The sequence below is a fragment of the Suricata suricatta genome, chromosome 8 (genome assembly GCF_006229205.1).
Source record: "Suricata suricatta isolate VVHF042 chromosome 8, meerkat_22Aug2017_6uvM2_HiC, whole genome shotgun sequence".
NCBI classification, from domain to species: Eukaryota; Metazoa; Chordata; class Mammalia; order Carnivora; family Herpestidae; genus Suricata; species Suricata suricatta.
The window spans coordinates 101,693,210-101,715,316 of record NC_043707.1 but is presented as its reverse complement, the minus strand read 5'-3'; the positions used below and the strand labels follow the sequence as shown (position 1 = coordinate 101,715,316).

At 39.5% G+C, this 22,107-nt stretch overlaps 1 protein-coding gene and 2 pseudogenes across 4 annotated transcripts in view; all 3 read left to right on the top strand.

The window, feature by feature from the left end:
• The first annotated feature begins 8,566 nt into the window (after positions 1 to 8,566).
• LOC115299110 lies at positions 8,567 to 9,054 on the top strand (annotated as a pseudogene).
• Positions 9,055 to 9,662: 608 nt separating this feature from the next.
• Positions 9,663 to 9,968, top strand: LOC115300112 (annotated as a pseudogene).
• A 2,343-nt stretch (positions 9,969 to 12,311) lies between these two features.
• The window catches only part of OSBPL9 (oxysterol binding protein like 9), a 170,088-nt gene continuing 160,292 nt past the window's right edge, over positions 12,312 to 22,107 (top strand). For all 4 annotated transcript variants that reach the window (XM_029947255.1, XM_029947254.1, XM_029947253.1 and 1 more), the window contains exon 1: positions 12,312 to 12,427. In XM_029947255.1, coding sequence (XP_029803115.1) covers positions 12,317 to 12,427 — 111 coding nt within the window. In that variant the 5' untranslated portion in view covers positions 12,312 to 12,316. The remainder of the gene's footprint in view (positions 12,428 to 22,107) is intronic.

Here is a 22,107-nt window from a genome sequence, read left to right as displayed (position 1 = left end):
AAGCCAAATATGTTCTCTGACAAGAAAGTTAAAAAAACAAAACAAAACAAAATAAAGAAACCCTTCAAGGCAAAGAACTATAGGTGCTCTTTGTAAGTGGCCTTCAGTGTATAGAAGTGAACACCAAGAAAATACAGACAAGAAACCATTAGCATCTGCTACAGAATGTAATGCAATACAAATCCTGCCTCTACCACTTCATTCTACATTCAAAAGAAGTTCACTTGGTACTTACTGTAAGTTCATCATACACTGGGTCAGGGATGGGTAAATTAGGGGCGGAAGACAAATCTGGCCTGCTGCTTGTTTTTGTAAATAAAGTTTTAAAAACATTTTAAAATGTTTATTTATTTTTGATTGAGAGAGAGAGACAAAGTGAGAGCAGGGAAAGGACAGAGAGAGAGAGAGGGAGACACAGAATCCAAAGCAGGTTCCAAGCTCCAAGGTATCATCACAGAGCCTTATATGGGGCTAGAACTCACAAACCTGTCAGCACAGAGCCCGATGCAGGGCTCAGACTCATGAACCATAAGATCATGACCTGAACCAAATCTGTATGCTCAACCAACTGAGCCACTGTAAATAAAGTTTTATTGGAGCATATCCATGTATGCTTTTGCCTTACAATGGGGATTAAGTAGTTGTGATACAGAATGTCTGGCTTGCAGAAATGAAAACATTTATTATCTGACACTTTACAGAAAATGTTTGCCAGTTTCTGAGCTAGGTACTTGGGGTACTGAGATCAATAAGATTATTCTCTTATCCTTAAAGAATTTATAATCCAATGAAGAAGATATATAATCCAATGAAAAAGATAGCTGTGTAAACCAGTAAGTGCAAAAACAATGTCACAAGTGCTATAGTAGCCATTCAAGTGAGGGAATGGTGATTTCAAACTAGTTGGGAGAGAAATCAAGAACATCTTCATAAAAGATATAACAAATCCCTTAGCAGAACCCTAAGAGATGTTTCTACAGAAACATAGAGCAGAAAACATATTCAACCTAGAGTGAGCAGAAATAGCAAAAATGAAACATAAATAATCAATAAGACAAATTTAGGAAACTAGTGTTATATTTGGATATGGAGACAGGAGTGACTCAAAAGTAAAACTGGAAATCAAGTAGTTAAATTTTATCTTTTTTTTTAAATATGAAAGGCTCTTATAGTCAGTATGGAAACCATGTTGAAGAGTTGGTAATTCTAAGCTACTACTGCAATCCAAGTACGAAATGGTGCAGGCTTGAGCTAAGGTAGTAGCAGTGGCCATGAAAAAAAAATGCTATTTATTTCCTTAGCACACCAATAAACTCCACCCTGTCACTAGGCTGGCTGACAGACACTAGGCTGGCTGTCACTAGGTGCCTCCTCTGTGCCCCCCTAACCGCCTTGCTCACCACTGGTTTAACATAAATCATCTTGTGCAGCAATACATTGTATTTCCCCACAGACTCTGAGCCCCTTGAGGACAGGAATCACGTGTCCCTAATCTCTATCCTCAGTGTGTCTGGTCCAGGGCTTGACATGGAACCACAGCTCAGTAAAGGCTGCCTTTCTGAAACCAGGAGTGAATGAATACATCCCAAATTCATGGCTGCAGTGATTTGTCTCTAAGTTTGCAAAGGTGACTGACATGTAGTATCAGCCCACATGGAGTCTTAGATGGATATAGAATGAAGGAGAGGGCATAAGAATTCTGCAGGCCTCCTGATTGGGACAGAGGCTGTTGGAATCTGACAGGATATCACTGTTTGAATTGGGGCGCCTGGGTAACTCGTCAGTTAAGCATCCGACTTCGGCTCAGGTCATGATCTCACAGTTGGTGGGTTTGAGTCCTGCGTCGGGCTCTGTGCTGGCAGCTCAGAGCCTGGAGCCTGCTTCAGATTCTGGTGTCTCCCTCTCTCTCTCTCTGACCCTCCCCTGCTCTCTCTCTGTCTCTCTCTTTCTCTCTCTCTCTCAAAAATAAAAATAAAACATTAAAAAGAAACCCAGTGCTCATCCCCGCAAGTGCCCTCCTCCATGCCCATCACCCCCCTGCCCCTTTCCCCCCCCCCCTTCAGCCCTCAGTTTGTTTTCAGTATTCAAGAGTCTCTCAGAATTTGCCTCCCTCCCTCTCCCCAAGTATTTCCTCCCCTTTCCCCCCTCACCATGGTTCTCTGTTAAGTTTCTCCTGCTACACTTATGAGTGAAAACATATGTTAGCTGTCCTTCTCTGCCTGACTTATTTCACTTAGCATGACACCCTCGAGGTCCATCCACGTTGCCATGAATGGCCAGATTTCATTCTTTCTCATTGTCATGTAGTAAACCACATCTTCTTGATCCATTCATCAGTTAATGGACATTTAGGCTCTTTCCATGATTTGGCTATTGTTGAAAATGCTGCTCTGAACATTGGAGTACCATGTGCCCCTATGCATCAACACTTCTGTATCCCTTGGGTAAATTCCTAGCAGTGCTATTGCTGGGTCATAGAAGGGTTCTATTGTTAATTTTTTGAGGAACCTCCACACTGTTTTCCATAGCAGCCACACCAGTTTACATTTCCACCAGCAGAGTAGGAGGGTGCCCGTTTCCCCACATCCTTGCCAGCATCTATAGTCTCCTGATTTGTTCATTTTAGCCACTCTGACCGGTATGAGGTGGTATCTCAGTGTGGTTTTGATTTGTATTTCCCTGATGATGAGTGATGCTGAGCATCGTTTCATGTGTCTATTGGCTATCCAGAATATTTCTTAATAAATATGCAACATAGTATCTTTCCTACTTTCCATCCCTGCTATCATTGTCCAAGTTTAGATGCTTTCTACTGCTTGCTTGGCTTTTCAGAAATCAGTTTATCCTCCTGCCTCTAGTCTTGCCCCTCTCCAATTTGTTCTCAATTTTTCTGTGACACCTTTAGTGTAGCATTTATTGATATTCTAAGTGGCAGGATGGGTTAGTCCCAGTGTCTGCCCTTGATGAACTTAAGATGTTTAATGGTTAGTATCATCTCTACCTTCTGATTCTGAATCTAATCCTCATTTTCTGCTCTGCTTCAACTGCTACCTCATCCCACAAGAGGCCCGTCACTGAGGAATGTAGGAATGAGAGCTGATGTATTTCTTCTATGTTTAACTTTAGATGATAATCTAAAACATGTAGCTGGACAGTTCATGTAGAATGTAGAGAAAATGCTATGCAATTGGACAGGTTTTAGGAGTCAAGAACTGCCCTTTCAGGGCACATAGACAATGCAAATATAGCTTGAAGCTGGGGTGGAATGGATCTGGGGTGAAAAGACCTAGATTCCAATTCTTGTTCTGCTGTTTCACTAACTGTGTAACCTTGGACAAGCCACTCAAAAACTCTGTCCCACTGTTCTCATCTGTAAGATGGGTATAATTATCTTAAAGGATTGTTGTGGAGATTAAAGAAGAAAATGTAGGTGATGGTTCTTAGCACAGTCCTGGAACTTAGGCAAGTTTCAATAGAACATGTAATTCAAATCAAACAATAGTGTTGAAGCACTTCTGTGTACCAGGCACTGGGCTAGTTTGTAGGTCTACAAAGATAAATAAGACCTGGATGCTCTTAAGAAGCTAATAAAGAAATAATAATTAACACTATATAAAAGTTTTTACTCAGTCTGAATCATAATGTTTCAAGATCCCAGCACTTGATTTCAAAAGATATCAGCAACATGAGGCTTTCTGCTAAATAATGTTTCTAGAATATCAGGTTTCTATGGGAAGTGTGTATTGTGTTTTGGGAAGGCCAAACAGCATGACAAAAAGACAGATGTATGTTTATATGGACTCAGATACTCACCAATTGATACTACTAATATTCAGCAAGTTGGCCAATCTCTTTGAATCTCACATTTTTTATTTGCAAAATATGGAGACGAATACCCTGATAGGGTTATTGCAATGTGAGAAGGTTGGGGCTCCTGGCTGGCTTAGTTGGAGGAGCATGAGGCTCTTGATCTCAGGGTTGTGAGTTCAAGCCCCACATTGGGTGTTGAGATTACCTAAAGAATAAAATCTTTAAAAAATGTGAGAAGGTTTATCATGCTCCTAGTACTGTCTCTGGCACATGGTACACACTCAATATGTTGCATAATTAATGAGGCAAAATATAGACAAAAAGAACATGGCTTTATATTACATTCAGTTGCACAGAGGTTTCATGCCCCAGGTTAGTTACTGCATAGAAACCATGTCTCTTCATCTTTAGCTTTCTTGAAGGTGCCAAACACTTGATATATTCTCAACAAATTTTGTTGAATTGTAATCTACAGGAAAGAGGCTATCCTGAAAGAGGGAAAGAAGGTAACTTATTGGCTCCTGTCCCCTTCATATATATTCTCATTTGCTCCTTAAATTAGATAGAGATGTTACTTTCATGATTATGAAGATAAATTTAAGTCTTACAAAGGCTTACCCAAGCACAGCCAAAATGGCAGAGCGAGGATACCTCAAATTTAGCTCTTTACTTTTAGGGTCAAGTTCTTCCTATTCCATTTTGCTGTCTCTTCTGGAAAAGTATTGACAAGTCATATAAATAAGGATAAAGAAAATATTCCTTATTTATATTGAGATCCATGGACTTCCTTTGAAAAGACAAATTATGGCTGACAGTGAATAGTATGAAGAACTCAAATAGCATGTAGACCAAACCGACTCTTGAATGTAAGAAACAGGTGATATGCTTTCAATAATTATGAGAATGGCCTTTTCCTAATAGGCACCTTCATTTTCACCAAGTTTCTCCTTCTTATGACTTCCAATTGCATTTTCTTTGTACCTCTTTGATGAATTTTATTATCTTCTGACTTTTATATGTGTGGCCCATCCTTCCCACTAGACTGGAAACTTTTTGAGGCGAGGGACTACCTCCACATATCTATCCATAAATCCACATATCTATCCACATATCACTCCATACAATTTTAATACATTGAATTGCTGAATTGAACTAGATTAGAAGCAAGAGAGGACAGGATATTCTTTCAATTAACATTTATGAAGCCCCAACCATATTTCAAGTACTGCTTTTGTTGCTGGGTATACAGTTGTAAGAAAGACAGATAAAATCTCTATTCTCATGGAGATTGCATTTGAAGTGGGAGAGAAAACAATAAACATGTATGTCTCTCTGTATTTTCCATAATATATAATTATTTATTTGCCTAGGAGTCTTGAGAATGAATTCAGCGGAGAGAGCATTGGATTAGGGGAAGAAGGGTAGGGGTGCCTGAGTGGTTCACTTGGTTGAACGTCCAACTCTTGATTTCAGCTTAGGGCATGATCCTGTGGCTATAGGATTGAGCCCCATGTTGGGCTCCATGCTAAGAGTGGAGCATGCTTCAGATTCTCTGTCTCCCTCTGCCCCCTCCCCCACTCATGCTCTCTCTTTCTCTAAAATAAAAATTTTTAAAAAGTGGGGAAGAAGTGTAAAGTATTTTATCACACTGTCTTGTCATACTGTCTGTTTTGCATTAGACTCCCTCACGTTTAAAGGAGGAAACTTTCTTTCTTGAGTAATATCAGTGACTAGCCCAAAAGCCTGGCACAAAGAAAGGTCTTCATAATTCTGTGCTGAATGATAGCACTGTTATTTAGTAAATTGTTACTAAATAAGCACATCTGCTCAAACTAAAAATTTGAAAATTGAAAATTGAAAATTGAGGGGCACCTGGGTGGCTCAGTCGGTTAAGTGTCTGGCTTCGGCTCCGGTCATGATCTCATGGTTCATGGGTTTGAGCCCCGCATCAGGCTCTGTGCTGACAGCTAGCTCAGAGCCTGGAGCCTGCTTCAGATTCTGTGTCTCCCTCTCTCTCTGACCCTCCCCTGCTCGCACCGTCTCTCTCTGTCTCTCAAAAATAAATAAAAGACATAAAAAAAAAAAAGAAGAAAACTGAAAATTGAAAATTCAATTTTCTCATCAGTTCAAGGGGTGTTATTATCTATCCTATAGGGTGTTTTAAAGACTAAATGCTTCTCTTTGTTGCCTCTAAACCAAAGGGAGGTAAAACTACCTTTTTTCTTTCATAAACCTTAGTTCAAGTCCTTGCCATTCCACTTTACCACGTGCTGTTCTGCTTTGCTGTCATTTACCTACCCTCTGGGCATTAGCCCCAATTCAGTGGTAATTTTAGATCCTAGCTTTCTTCTTTTACACTTATCCTGTCATTATTCTGAATGACCTCAACATATCCTTGGACATTTTACAACTCTTTTGCTTCTCCATTCCTGGACCTCCACATCCTCAATCTGTTCCTCTCCCTGACCTTAATCATTCATGCCTGTCATCATACCTCAGTCTTTGCCCTCATCAGTAACTGTTTCCTTTCCAAAATTTTGATTTCAGATGTTCACCTGAAGTACCCTTCAAGGTCCCCTACTCCCACTCCAGCTCTTCCTTCACCTTAGTAAGATTTGCAAATCATTGTTCTTTCCCCTCTTGTTCTCACTTCCTTCCTTACCCAAACTGGGTTTCATAGTCCAAAATTATAATCACACCCTTGGGTGTAACATTGTGAACTTAATTGTCCTTCTCCCTTTATTTAGCTCACTTGGTTAAAATTAGCTCTCTATACACTCTGAGCTTACACCTGAACATCCTGACATTGATGAAGAAAAGCCAGTATCTGGTCTGTTGACTGGTTTCACTTTAAATTTGTGACCACGAACCCTAAATGGACATGCAACACTGCCCAAGCAACCCTACTCCACTTTTATTGCTTTTTCATTCTCTAAAATGACTCTTTCAAATCTTCCCCTCCTTTTTATGTCACATGTCTTTGGAACAAATTCTAAGAACTAGTATTTATTGAGTGCTTAGTGTCTACCAGGTATTTTTTAAGTAAATATTCCTTTTTTTAAGTTTATTTATTTTTGAGAGAGAGGGAGAGAGAGAGAGAGAGAGAGAGAGAGAGAGAGAGGGAGAGAGAGAGAGAGAGAGGGAGAGAGAGACAAAGCATGAGCAGGGGAGGAGCAGAAAGAGAGAGGGAGACCCAGAATCTGAAGCAGGCTCCAGACTCTGAGTTGTCAGCACAGAGCCTGACATAAGCATCGAACACCCAAACCATGATATCATGGTATCAACTGAGCTGAAGTTGGTTGCTTAACAGACTAAGCCATCTAGGTGCCCTCTACCAGGTATTGTTTTAAGCCTTTACATATATGAGCTCATTTAATCCCCCAAACAACCTACTATTATTTTTCACATTTTAAAGATGGAGAAATTGAAGCACAGAGAATTTAGAAAACTTGCCTAAGGCCGTATGGCTACTAGGTGATGGGTCTGAGGACTCAAATTCAGGTACCATGGCACCAAAGTCTGCATTCTTAACCACTAAGTTTTGAGTCTTTTCTCAACTAAAAGCAGATTAAAAAAATCACTCATCTCTCCACCATCAAACCGTCAAACCATAGCATTTGAAATCATAGTCTTTGCTCTCTCTCTTGTTACTATGGGTGAAGGATCCCTGCTCCTGGTTTAATTGGTGAATTTCACCCAACATTCTAGGAAGAATTGATTCCAGTGTTCTCAAATTATTCCACAAAATTGAAGAGGATGGAACCTTCCAAACTAATTTTATGAGGCTAGCATTGTCCTGATCACAGACAAGGATGCTGCAAGAAAAGCCAACATCCCTAATTAATATAGCTGTAAGAATAAATTCTCAACAAAATACTAACAAATCAAATTCAATAGCACATTAAAAGAACCATACATCACAATCAACTGAGATTTATCCCTAGGATGCAAAGATGGTTCAACATATACAAATCCAAAAATGTGACACATCACATTAATAATAGGTACAGAAGCAGCATTTGACAAAGTTCAACATTCATTCATGATAAAAACCCTCAATAAACTGGATGTAGAAAGAGTGTACCTCAACAGAATAAAGACCATATATGACAAATCCATGTTTCATTGGGGAAAGGTTGAAAGGTTTCTTTTAAGAGGAGGGACAAGACAAGAGTACTCATTCTCACCACTCCTATTCATCTTATTTAGATGAGCAACTAGGTAAGAAAAAGAAATAACATATACCCAAATTAGAAAGGAAAAAGTCAAATTGTTTCTGTTTGTAGATCACATGATTTTACATGTAGAAAGTTCTAAACATTTCACCAAAAAAATCTTAGATCCAATCCATGAATTCAGTAAAGTTGCTGGATCCAAAATCAATATACAAAAATCAGTACTATTTCTACATGCTAACAATGAATTATCTGAAAAGAAAATAAAGAAGACAATCCCACTTACAATAGCACCAAAAGCAATAAAACACTTAGGAATCAATCTAACCAAGGAGATAAAAGATCCATATGCTGAAAACTATAAGGCATTAATGTAAGAAATTGAGGAATACACAAATAAATGGAAAGATGTTCTGTGTTCATGGATTGGAAGAATTAATGTTGTTAAAATGTTAATACTATCCCAAATAACCTGTGTATTCAATTCAATCCCTACCAAGATTCCAATGGCATTTTCCACAGATAGAAAAAAAAAAATCTTGCTCTTTTCCTCCCTGGCTGCTTGAACCTCCACTGCCATCATGAATGACACTGTAACTATCCGGAGCAGGAAGTTCATGACCAACCGACTACTTCAGCGGAAACAGATGGTCATTGATGTCCTTCACCCTGGAAAGGCAACAGTACCTAAGACAGAAATTCGGGAAAAACTAGCCAAAATGTACAAGACCACACCAGATGTCATCTTTGTATTTGGATTCAGAACCCATTTCGGAGGTGGCAAGACAACTGGCTTTGGCATGATTTATGATTCCTTGGATTATGCGAAGAAAAACACACCCAAACATAGACTTGCAAGACATGGCCTGTATGAGAAGAAAAAGACATCAAGAAAACAGTGAAAGGAACGCAAGAACAGAATGAAGAAAGTCAGGGGAACTGCAAAAGCCAATGTTGGTGCTGGCAAAAAGTGAGCTGGAGATTGGACAACAGAAGGAGTAAAGATTCTGCTGTGGCTCTCTGGTGATTGTGCAGATTTTTCATGAGAGGATTAATAAACTAAGAACTTAAAAAAAAATCTTAAAATTTGTTTGGAACTACAAAAGATCCTGAATAGCCAAAGCAATCTTGAGAAGGAAGAACAAAGCTGGAGATATCACATTTCCTAATTTCAAACTATATTGCAAAGCTATAGTAATCAAAACATTATGATACTGGCATAAAAACAGACATATAGAACAAAAAAAAAATCCAGACTCAAAGGCTCAGAATAACTCCATGTGTACACATATACAGTCGACTAACACACACACATTTTTAAATCTGGAGAATGCCCATCAGAGTTGCCCCTTTATTTTATTTTCTATTGAAATATAATTAACAGAGTGTTATATTAGTTTCAGATGTACAGTATGATTCAACAATTCTATACATTTCTCAGTGCTTATCAAGATAAGTGTACTCTTAATTCCCTTGATCTATTTCACCTGTCCTTCCACCCATCTCCTCTCTAGCTAGTACCAGTTTGTTTTGTTGTTGTTGTCTCTTTTTTCTGTTTGTTTTGTATCTTAAATTCCATATATGAGTGAAATCATATGGTATTTGTGTTTCCCTAACTTATTTCACTAAGAATTATACCCTTTACAGAGCAGAGTAGGAACTGCGGTGGTCGGAGTCATGGCAGGACAAGCGTTTAGAAAGTTTCTTCCCCTCTTTGACCGAGTTTTAGTTGAAAGGAGTGCAGCCGAAACTGTAACCAAAGGAGGCATTATGCTTCCAGAAAAATCTCAAGGAAAAGTTTTGCAAGCAACTGTAGTAGCTGTTGGATCAGGCTCTAAAGGAAAGGGTGGAAAGATTCAACCAATCAGTGTGAAAGTTGGAGAAAAAGTTCTCCCAGAATAGGGAGGCACCAAAGTAGTTCTAGATGACAAGGATTATTTCTTATTTAGAGATGGTGACATTCTCGGAAAATACGTAGACTGAAGTAAATCATTATTGAAATGGCATAAAGTGAAGCTGCCCATTCCAGTGAAGTTGTGAAATCTTTCATCATGTAAATAATTTTCATGTCTCTCTTTTATAATAAACTAATGGTATCCAAACTAAAAAAAAAAATTATACCCTTTAGGTCCACCCATGTTGTACTGTCAACTAATATTTGAGCCTAGAATACTCACTGGAGAAAAGATGGTTTCTTCAATAAGTGGTGCTGGGAAAATTGGATATTCATATGTAAAACAATGAAATTAGACCCCTCACAAAAATTAACTCAGAATAAATTAATGACTTAATTGTAAGACCTGAAATCACAAAACTCTTAGAAGAAAACTTATTGACATTGGTCTTGGCAATGATTTTTTTTGTATATGATACCTGCAGCTGAAGCAACAAAAGCAAAAATAAACAAGTGAGACTATGTCAAATTAAAAGGTAACCAAATGATAAAACTTTCAGTTATAGGATGAATAAGTTCTGGGGATTTAACATAGAGCATGGTGACTACAGTTATTTGGAAGTTACTAAGAGAATAGATCTTAAAAGTGTGTATCTCAGGAAAAAATTGTATGGTGAAGTGATAGATATTAACAAAACATAGTATAGTAATTATTTCAAGATATGTCTAGTCATGTATATAATCATATCTATTTATTTATGTAAATAATTATGTTGTACACCTTAAACGTACACAATGTTATATCAATTATATTTCAATAAAACTGGGAAAAAAGATTATGAAGAGATTAAGCATGATTATTTAATCTTACTTTAGATTTGCACTCAATTTGTTTAGCTAGCAAATAGGTTCTGTTTAGCTTCCTCAGTGATATTCTTTTTCCTAGAGTTTTTATTATCAGCAAAGAGAAGGGATTCATAAACACAGTACCTGAATAAAGATACTTTGTAAGTTCAAAAAATAAAAAAATAAAAGACAAAGAAAACCTCTCCCTTGACCTTATCACTACTTCTAGCTAATGCCCCAATTCTCAGCTCCCTTTTTAGCTCTTTCTCTCATATTTTCATGTTTGGCTCTTATCCTTCACATCTCAACTTAAATGGCATGTCTGATCCCCCATCCCAAATATAAAATAGCCATCCACCAGCATCCTATTACATGGACTCACTTAAATTCCCTGTAAGGTGTTCTTTCTTTCCCCCCAAATCAGTATTAGATATTTTTCTTGTTTACTTGTTTCATTAGTATTTGCTTTTCATCACCAAACTTAAGCTTCTAGAAAGCAAGGGATTTGTTTGGCTCCTTCACTGTTGCATTCCCAGGACCCCGAACAGTGCCTAATATAGCAGGACAATATTTTCATTGTCTTTATAGGCTCCAACTGATCTACCCTTACTTCTCTGACCTTGTCTCCTACTCCTACGATTTTATCCTTAACTCACTGTTCACTTACACTGAACTCGCTGTTCCTTCAACATGCCAAGCTAATAATGGTGTTTGTTATTCATTTCCTTGGAAGGCTTCCCCCCCAACCCTCTTCACATTCTTTAGGCCTTTGCTCAAAAGTTACCTTCTCATTCAAGCCTTCTCTATTTAAGAACTTAAAATTGCATCTCCTAATTCTGCCTCTTTCCTTGCTTAATTTTTCTCCATAGCACTTACCAGTGTTTAAGATACTATATAATTTACTATTTACTTTATTGCCTGTTCTCTATCCCTCATTAAATCTCTGTTGAATCCTCAAAGCCTAAAAGAGTATCTAGCACAAAATAGCAAATATTAAACAAAAAAAATCTTTTTAAATGTTTGTTTATTTCTGCGAGACAGAGAGACAGAGCATTAGCAGGGGAAGTGCAGAGAGAGGAGACACAGAATCGGACGCAGACTCCAGGTTCTGAGCTGTCAGCACAGAGCCCAACGCAGGGCTCGAACTCAAAAACCACGAGATCATGACCAGAGCCAAAGTCGGTCACTTAACCATCTGAGCCACCCAGGCGCCCCAGCAAATATTTCTTAAATGAATGGATAATTGAAATAAGTGTATAAGTGAATATAAGATGTGAAATCCTTGGGACGTTTAAGATATCATAATGGGTGATAGAATTATTTATATTAATAAATAATCTTCGCGGTATTCAGGCTTGTACTCCTCACTTCCCTGGCACCAAGTCTTGCACACAATAGAGGCCCTAAGAAAGCTTGTTTGAGGTTGATAGCTGGGGGTATGGGTGGGGGAGTTTAGGCAGAGAAGCACCAACCGGCCCCGCCCCTGCACCGCCTGATCCCTCCCTTTCCCGTGGCGGCCCCTCCCCCCACATTGTGAATGCCTTATAGGCGAGTGACGTCAGGCCGTTTGTTGTCATTGGCGGCTCCCAAGATGGCGTCTATCATGGAAGGGCCGCTGAGTAAATGGACTAACGTGATGAAGGGCTGGCAATACCGCTGGTTTGTGCTGGACTACAATGCAGGGCTGCTCTCCTATTACACGGTGAGACCTCGGGGAGCAAAGCTCCGAGCGCCTCGGGGGTCGCTATCTCTGAGGGGGAACGGGCTTTCTGGTAGCCGGGTAAAGGTTGCTAAGCTGGGGGTGCCGCCGTATGAGAGGGTTCCCTCGTGGGGGAAGGTTTTAGGTCCAGGATAACCAATGAGGGCGAAGAAGATGCTGGGGCAGCCAATAAGCTGGCAGTGGCTGTTTGATTTATGGGCTAGGGGCGAGCCGCGTTTCTTTTTTAGGGTCCGGTATTAATCTGCGGTGGGATCCAGCGCGGATGTTGATGGGTGAGGGTGATCGTAGCCAAGATTTAAAGTGTCAGGTAGCGCAGTCGGTGAGGTTCTCCCCACATTGCCATGGGTTTGACATTGGCCGCTCCAGGGCCTATAGACGGCCGCGCCCCTTAGCTTCCCTCCAGGGATTAAAAGAGCGCTCCCTTCGAGCAGTGGTCAGACAAGCTTAGCCAGGTACTAAGGGAACTGGCTCTCGGGCAACACGAAGCCGAAATCCCGCCTTTCTACCCAAACTTGACTGTTTCTTTCATGGGATGCACTCTTCTATTCTGCGAGAGGCGAACCTAACCGACGCCTTAACTTTTGAAGCCGAGGGTTTCCTACACAGGAGTCTCTTGTTAACGAAGAGAGAATGGCTAGTGAGATGTGTCCCGAAAGTTGTACTTTGAGGAGGGCTGAGTTCATGGCTTCCGTTAACGCGAATCAGTGCCCATGGGCAAGTGTACGAATTGCTACGAATCTGACTATCCCTTCTACACCTACAGCGTTAGAAACGGAAGGTGGGTGGTATTAGAGAAATTACTTCCAAAGGTACTATCTTTGAATGGTGTATAGTTAATAATAGCCTGCGAGAGGGAGGAAGCTACTTAAAGGGACAGAATAGAATTTTGAAGGCTTCAGAAAATAATAAAAGAAAAATATATAATTATAGAGGAAGGGTTAATGTGAAAAGCGGGGACATTAGTATTTATTTTTCATTTAAGAATATTTATTGAACTCTCACTATATGTTAATTATTGCTTTGGACTAGGTTGTGTGTGTGTGTGTGTGTGTGTGTGTGCGTGCGTGCGCGCGTGCACACACACATGGAGATGCAAGCAAGAATCAACAGTGATCAAGATACCATTTTTTCCCTCTGGAGCTTATATTCTAGTTTAGTGATTCCCTTAATTCATTTTACTCACAATAACTATGCAAGGTAGGTATTTGTTATCCCCATTTTACAGTTTTGGAATCTGAGGCTCCAGGCTTTTAAGTAATTTGATCAAGAACAAAAAGCAACAGGGGGCCTGGGTGGCTCAGTCAGTTGAGAGTCCAACTTTGGCACAGGTCATGATCTCAGTTTGTGGGTTCGAGCCTGTTATCAGGCTTTGTGCTGACAGCTAGCTCAGAGCCTGGAGCCTGCTTCTGATTCTGTGTGTCCCTCTCTTTCTGCCCCTCCCCCGCTCATGATCTGTTTTTCTCTGTCTCTCAAAAATAAATAATGTTTAAAAAAAAAATCGCAAAGCTACCAGTAAGTGGTGTAATCAGGATTCCAAATTTCTTGCCTTTCCATTTTCACTGCACTTTACTTTCACCTCAGGGAGGAGAAAAGTGCAAGCTGTGAGTTACTAAAGGCAAGTGTGCAGGAGTAAAAAATATAACTTTCGGCACTCTTTAACTATCAACTTCCTTGCTCTCTATACTTTTTAAAGGGAGAAAAAGACCAAAGCTGAATGAGATTTAAACCCATCATTCAAGATTATCTTTAGGTAGCCATGAAAATGAGGCAACTGAACATTATATACTGAAAACTCTGGGATAATGAAATCCTGTGGCTTAGATCAATGAAAAGTAATGTTGGGTTTCAGTAGATGTGACAGTCAGAAAATCCCAAGGACCCTTTCTAGCCTATTAAGGTAATTTCAATAAGTGGCACTATGGAATTAAGTTAACTTCACAAACCCTATTGGTCTAAATTCTAGGGCTGTACTGGAGAGGCCCCTAGCTGGGTTTCTTAGGAGCTCCCAGCCCAGACAGAATCTTCCTTTTTCCTATTTTTCTTCCTTTAGTTGTATCCTTTACTGCCTCCTTCCCCTTTTAGTTTTTGAATACCTTGATAGATCCTTGCCTTTCTGGCTAAACACTTTTTTTTTCATATACTCCTTCCCCTCCCTATTCCCCTCACCTAATTTCTCCCTTCTGAGAACATACTCTATAAAACATAATCCTTGCCAAATAAAGGAGGTATCATATTTCTTACTAATGGCTATTTAGAAATCCCCCCCCCCCCACACACTTTCTAGGTCTTTGGTGTTAAAACATTGTCTTGTAAAACAGCAGAGAAGTATAAAGTAAAATGATCGTGTGAAAATAAAATGATACCTAATCCCAAATTAGAGGAGGCCCAGCAAATATGGGAAGACGATAGGTAATCACTTAAAGGCAAAGTAGGAGACACATTGAATGTTGGCAATGACTTCTATACACTTGGACATTGTTTTAGTACATTAGGATTTGGAGGGACTAGAAGGCATAGTTTAGTGCATGTGGCTGCTAACTTGGAGCTGCATCTCCAGAAAGAGTGTATGAATTAGTTACATAGCCTTTTAAGCAGAGTGATAAATAGCAACTCACTCTGTTCCTTGTTTCCAGAATCATTTAGGCTCTGGTCCAGCTTTATGGTTAGAGATCTGTTTCATGGTAGACATGAAAACCCTGAACTAAAGTAGATTGGCCTTGCTTTAGAGTTGTCCTATACTGAAAATTGATATTGGGATTATCTCAGTGTTGGGTTAGAATCATTGGGATTGCCATGAACAGAATAGATTCACTCATCTACGCTTCACCTTAGCCTGGACCTTTTTCTCTGGGTTTGGGCCCAGACCTAGACCTGTTGTTCTCTGGGAATGGATGGTCCTTTTACTTTACCTTTCTTTTATTTTCATAATCTGTGAATTTTCAGTTTTTGAAGGAAAGCTTCATATAATGTTGTTCTGCCCAATACAGGAACAGAGAAACTGATGATCTCTTTAAGGAAAGTAGATTTTGACAGTTTTTTCAGTTCCAGTTCAGTCTTTTAATTAGTAGAAACAATATAATATAGTTCATCCAGTAAGCAATTAATAGGCATTGTATTATATGTGGTGGAGATACAGAATGAAGGTGAGAGAAACCCTTCTACCTAGAAACTCACAATCTAGCAGCAGACACCTAAGTGTAATTTCAAAACAATATGATAAATTTCAAAGCAATGATAAATTCTACAATAGAATAAGAATAGAGTGCCGTGGGAACATTGCCTGGAAAAGATGAGGGAGACATTTGACCTGAGATTTACAGTATAAAGGAAGAAGACAAAAAGGACATTTCAGACAGTGGGAAATATGCACAAAATGGGAAACTTGAGTATATAAAGGTGCATTAAGAAGATACTGAGAATTTCTGAGCAGCTCTAGTATAAAGATGTGTATGGGAGATAATAGGAGATTGCGCCCAGAAGACATTTGGAGCCATAGGTTAGGCCTAGAGATGAAGATCTGTTAAATTATAGCATATAAATTATTTGTTTCATTTTTATTGGATGAGATACCAAGAAAGAGCTAAAGTATAAATTTTGGAACACTGTGAACAGTCAACAATTTATGTGAATCATGATCACAAAGGAAGCTGAGAAAGGAAGGAAAATTGAGGGAGTTATTGTTATGTGAGGAGTTGGAAGGTTAGAAAGTGAAGGACATGCCTTTTATAAATTTGTCAGATGTTTATTGAGAACCTACTGTGTGCCAGGCAGAATGCTATGGCAGAAGTGTTAAAATGGTAAATAAGAGGGAAATAATCCATGCTTTGATGATACCTAGAATCTCCTGGGGGATACAGCAAGTAAGAGCTGTGATAGGGGACATAGGATGTTTGGGGGCTATGTAGATGATTCCTTGATTCAGTCTTGGAGGGTTAGGAAAGGTTTCCTAGAAGAAGCAGGTTTGATATGACCTGGATGATTAGAAGTTAGCCCTGTGAGCAGAGAGAGAAATCTACTTGAGATAGGGAGAATAAACGTTTTTAGAGCAGACAAGAGTAAGGAATTTGAGAGTTATGGAGTTTGGGCTGTGAGGTGGACAGCAGTGAGCTAGAGAGGTAGGCACGGGCTACATAATGAAAGGCTTTCTTGGTAAACCATGCTAAGGAATTTGAACTTTACCCCCAGGGCAGTGGACGGTATTTAAGTGTTGTGAGTACTTTTTAATATAGAAAAACTTATATTATAGGGGCACCTGGGTGGCTCATTTGGTTAAGCATCTGGCTTCAGCTCAGGTCATGATCTCACAGTTCGTGGATTTGAGCCCCATGTCATGCTCTGTGCTGACAGCTCAGAGCCTAGAGCCTGCTTCAGATGCTGTGTCTCCTTCTCTCACTGCCCCTCCCTCTCTTGTGCTCTGTCTTTCAAAAATAAATAAATGTTAAAAAAAAACTAAAAAAACTATAAAAGATGATAGTAAAATGGATTCCTACCATCCAGCACGTACGGTTATCAACATATGGCCAATTTCGTTTTGTTAATATTTCCACCACCCCTTTCTTCCCCATTGGATTATTTTATTTGTTTAGTTTTTTAGAGAGAGAGTGCCTACAAGTGAGGGAGAGGGGCTGAGGGGTGGGGGGAGAGAGAATCTTAAGCAGGCTCCATGCTCAGTATGGTTGATCCTACAACCGTAGTATCATAATCTGAGCTGAAATCAAGAGTCAGCTAGCCATGCAACCGACTGAGCCACCCAGGCGCCCCTACACCACCATTGGATTATTTTAAAGCAGATCTCAGATAGACAATATGTCATTTCATTTGTGAATATTTTAGACGGATTACTAAAAGTTAAGGTCTGTTTTAAAAATGTTATCACAACACCATTAGGAACGCCTGGGTGGGTCCATTGGTTAAGCCGTCTGACTCTGGATATCGGCTCAGGCCATAATCTCATGGTTCATGAGTTCTAGTCCTGAGTTGGGCTCTGCACTGACAATGTGGAGCCTGCTTGGGATTCTCTCTTTCACCCTCTCTCTGCCCCTCCCCCATTCTCTTTCAAAATACATATTAAAAAAGCCTAAATAATAATAATTTACTAATATCAAATATCCAGTCAGTGTTCAATTTCCTTGATTGTCTCAAGCATCTCTCCCTCACCAGTAGGTTTGAATCAGAATTCCAAATAAGATCACACAGAAAATTGCATCTCTTTTAAGTAATAGGTCCTCCTTCCCTTTTTTTTTCTTTGCCACTTATTTGTTGAAGAAACCAGATCATTCATTCTGTAGAGTTTTCTACATTCTGGACTTCCTTGGCAATGTTTTATGGTATGTTTAAACATTTTCCTTTGTTGTTTATATTTCCTATAATATAGGAACTGTATAAACTGATAATTAAAGCTAGAAGCTTAATCAGGTTGTTTTTTTTGGGGGGGGCAAGAATTCTTCATAGATGGAACATATTCTTTCAAGTGGTACATGATGTCTGATTGTCTCTCTGATTTTAAAATTGATCAGTAGGGGCGGGGTGCCTGGGTGGCCCAGTAGGTTCAGCATCTGACTTTGTCTCAGGTCATGATCTTACTGCTTAGGACTTCAAGCCCTATGATAGGCTTTGTGCTGACAGCTCACAGCTGGGAGCCTGGAGCCCCACTTCAGATTCTGTCTCCATCTCTCTGCCCCTCCCTAGCTCGTGCTGTGTCTCTTTCTCTCTCAAATATAAATAAACATTAGAAAAATTTTTAAAAATAAGATTGATCAGTAGTTATAGGTGAAATTTGTATTCTTTAAAGAATACTGTCATTACAGAGAAATAAGCAGGTCATATGGACTTAGTGATTGAATATGAGGAAAATGGGAGGAGTTGTCTGATGAAATCCAGGTTTTTGGTTTCACATGGATGAATGATGATAGGGAAGTAGGAAGAACATGTTGGGGGAAAGGTTGCTTTAGGGCATGTTAAAATTGATGTAAAGGTGTCCTATAGTCTGGAATTTAGGAAAAAATCTGGGTTACAGATCTATTTAGCCTCATACACGGAGAATTGAGGGAATGAGTGAGAATAAATAGGATGCTGAAAGATACTATTGGATTAGTTATCTATTGCTTTGTAACAAATTACCCCAAAGCTTAGCAATTTAAAATAGCAAACATTTATTATCATAGTTTCTGTGCCCCAGTACCTTTGGAGTGACTTAGTTGGGTGGTTCTGGCTCAGGGGTCTCAAGAAGTTGCAGTCAGGACATTGGCTGGGGTTGTAGGCCTGTAAATGGCTTGATGGGAGAAGCTAGAGGATCTGCTTCAAGGATGACTCACTCTCACACCATTTGGCAGAAGGCCTCAGCCCTTACTGGGTGTTGGAAGGTGGCCTCAGTTTTTTACCAGCTAGCCTCTCCAGACTAGACTAGTATCATCATGACAGGCTTTATGGCTTCACTCAGAGGGAATGATCAAACTAAAAGCAAGAAAGAAGTGCCTTTTATGTCTTAGTCTGAGAAATTCATTTCTGCCTTATTTTGTTCATTAGAAATGAATCCTACAGTTTAGCTCGTGCTCATGGAGATGGGAATTACAGGCATGGGGAGGGCAATTAGGCTCTACCTTTTGAAACTAGTGTCAAAGAGTTTGTGGCCAGAGTTTTAAAAACATTTTTTTAATGTTTATTTATTTTTGAAAGAGAGACAGAGCCCAAGTGGGAGGGTGGGGGTGGGGAAGGCAGAGAGAGGGGGAGACACAGAATCTGAAGCAGGTTCCAGGCTCTGAGCTGTTAGCACAGAGCCTGATGTGGAGCCTGAACTCACAACCTGTGAGATCATGACCTGAGTCAAAGTTGGCTGCTTAACCTACTGAGCCACCCAGGCGCCCCTGTGCACAGATTTGTAAGTCACAGTCACATTCAAGGGATTGGCAGAGGAAAAAAAAACCTGTAATAGGAAAGTGACAAGGGTCAACCAGAGATATAAAAACCAGAACACTGGCAGTCAAGGTGGGAATCGTGAGTTGGCTTAAATACAGTTGAGAGGACTGAATAGGTAAAATCTAAAAATATCCATTGGTTTGATCAGTTTGGACATCATAGAATCAGGAATCAAGGTCCATGTTAAAAATGAGGTTAGAGTGAGGACTTAAGGAGTATAGTAAGATTTAGATCAGTAGCCTTGGGACTTGGAAAAAGGAATAGCTAGAGACACATTAAAGGTTAATCAGGTTGTTTGAGGAACTAGTTGAGATTCTAAAATATAATTTGTTTCATCATTACCCCAAAATGTTTGACTCTCTTTCTTGATTTGCATTGTTTTTGTAACATTTTAGAGAGAAAGTCAGAAACAGTGAATTAGTAAGTTACCAGGGCCACTCAAGGTATTCCTTGTAAAAACAATCTTTAGGGGCTCGTGGGTTGCTCAGTTGGTTAATCGTCCGACTTCAGCTCAGGTCATGATCTCAGTTTGTGGGTTCGAGTCCCACGTTGGGCTCTGTGCTGACAGCTCAGAGCCTGGAGCCTTCTTTGGATTCTGTCTCACTCTCTCTCTGCACCTCTCCTACTCATGCTCTGTTTTTCTCTGTCTCAATAATAAATAAACATTAAAAAAATTTGTAGGGGTGCCTGGGTTGCTTAGTTGGTTGAATGTCTGACTTCGGCTCAGGTCATGATCCTACGATTCATGGGTTTGAGCCCTGCCTTGGGTTCTGTGCTGACAGCTCAGAGCCTGGAGCCTCTTTCAGATTCTATGTCTCTCTCACTCTCTACCCCCCCCCCCCCCCCCCGACTCGTGCTCTGTCTCTCTCTGTCTCAAAAATAAACATAAATTTTTTTTAATTTATAAAAAAAGAACCTTTAGAAAAATCATATGTTCTTTGCTATTACCTGCTGCCTGGAAGAGACTCATAATGATTTTGTATTTCAGAACCACTGATAGTTGAAACACATTCAACCGTTATTCAGCAATCCTTAGCATTGTTTTGGAAGATGATCAAAAATTTTAAAGAGCTTAGGAGTATGTATTTTTCCTGCAAAGATGTAAAAGAGGTAGTTTCAGATTCTCCTAGAAAGATACCATCACCACTCCCATCAAACAAAAGTGAATTTATACTTTTCTGAATAAACTGTTCTTGACAGTTTTTATTAATGTTAAATGGTATATATTAGAAGTCCAAAACTAATAAAATAGCTTTTGAATTGTAAAAGGAACACAGGACGCCTGGGTGGCTCAGTGGTTAAGTGTCTGACTCTTGGTTTTGGCTCGGGTCATGATCTCATGATTTGTGAGACTGAGCTCTGCAGTGGTCTCTGCGCTGATAGCACAGAGCCTGCTTGGGATTTTCTCTCTCTCCTTCTCTCTCTGCCCCTACCCCACTGGTTCTCTCTCTCTCAAAAAAGATAAACTTAAAACAGTAGTAAAATAAATAAGTAAATAAAAGGAACAGAACAAAAATTGTATCTAGTCTAAATGTCCTGAGAAGAAAGCAAAGTAGTATCAGTGGGAAGAAGTATATGGAAATTTTATAACTTTTGCTTTCTTGAATTCTCTAGTCAGCTTTGATGTTTCCTGTTTTCATACCCTTGAAACTTGCTCATTTAATTCTTTGGGCATTTAATCATTTCACACTTGTTATCATTAACTAGCTGTATCTAGAGTACATTCTTTATCTGTAGAAGCTTGTAAACTCCTCAATGGCAGTACTGAGCATTATGCTCTTCAAGTGTTACAGTGTAGCACATTGTTTTCCTAGTGAATGGAATGTTCAAGGCCCTTTAAAACTTGGCTTAAAAATGAGATTCAGAAGGCTGTTTTGGAACCGTTTTTTTTACACAGCCTTGTAAGTTTTGCAAATTATACTAATAGCAAAAATGTACGTTTCCATGGTTTATGTAAAACCTTGTATCAGCAACAGTGACTTTTGTTTAATTATCCAGAGCCTGTAGAACTTTGTGGGATCTTGTGCTTGGTTTGTTCTATCAGACCAGCAGTCACCTTTTTGTTGTAAGCAGTTTAATAATTTGTGGAAGGACAGAAAAGAGAGTTGTTCTTAAATATGCTGCTCCCTGTAAGTGGTAATTGTCATAGGACTAGATTTTCAAATAGTTACATAATTCCAATCAAAGGTAGAACAGTGCATAAGTGATTTAGATTAAGAACTTAATTCCTTTGGTTGCTTATAGAGAAAGGCAAACAAATGGCCAGTCCAGTTATTTATTTTCCTTCTCACTTTATCATGAAGGATTCTCTTCTTAGACTAGTTCCTTAAACAAAGGGAATTTACTTTTGTGTGTGTGTGCAAAAGTGAAGTTTAAAAGGTACACAGAGGGGCACCTGGGTGACTCAGTCGGTTAAGCCTCCGACTTCAGCTCAGGTCAGATCTCGCTTTCGTGGGTTCGAGCCCCAAGTCAGGCTCTGTGCTGATAGCTAGCTCAGAGCCTGGAGCCTGCTTCCGGTACTGTGTCTCCTTCTCTCTCTGCCCCTCCCCCTCTCATGCTCTGTCTCTCTCTGTATCAAAAATAAATAAAACATTAAAAAAATTTTTTTAAAGGTACACAGAATCATACAAATGGAATTATATTCAAGGGAAGTGTTTTGAGGTATTCATAATTATTTCCCATTCACATGACAATGTTACGATCATTATGAAAGTTGATTTTTTTTTTCTTGGAGTTTTGTTCACATT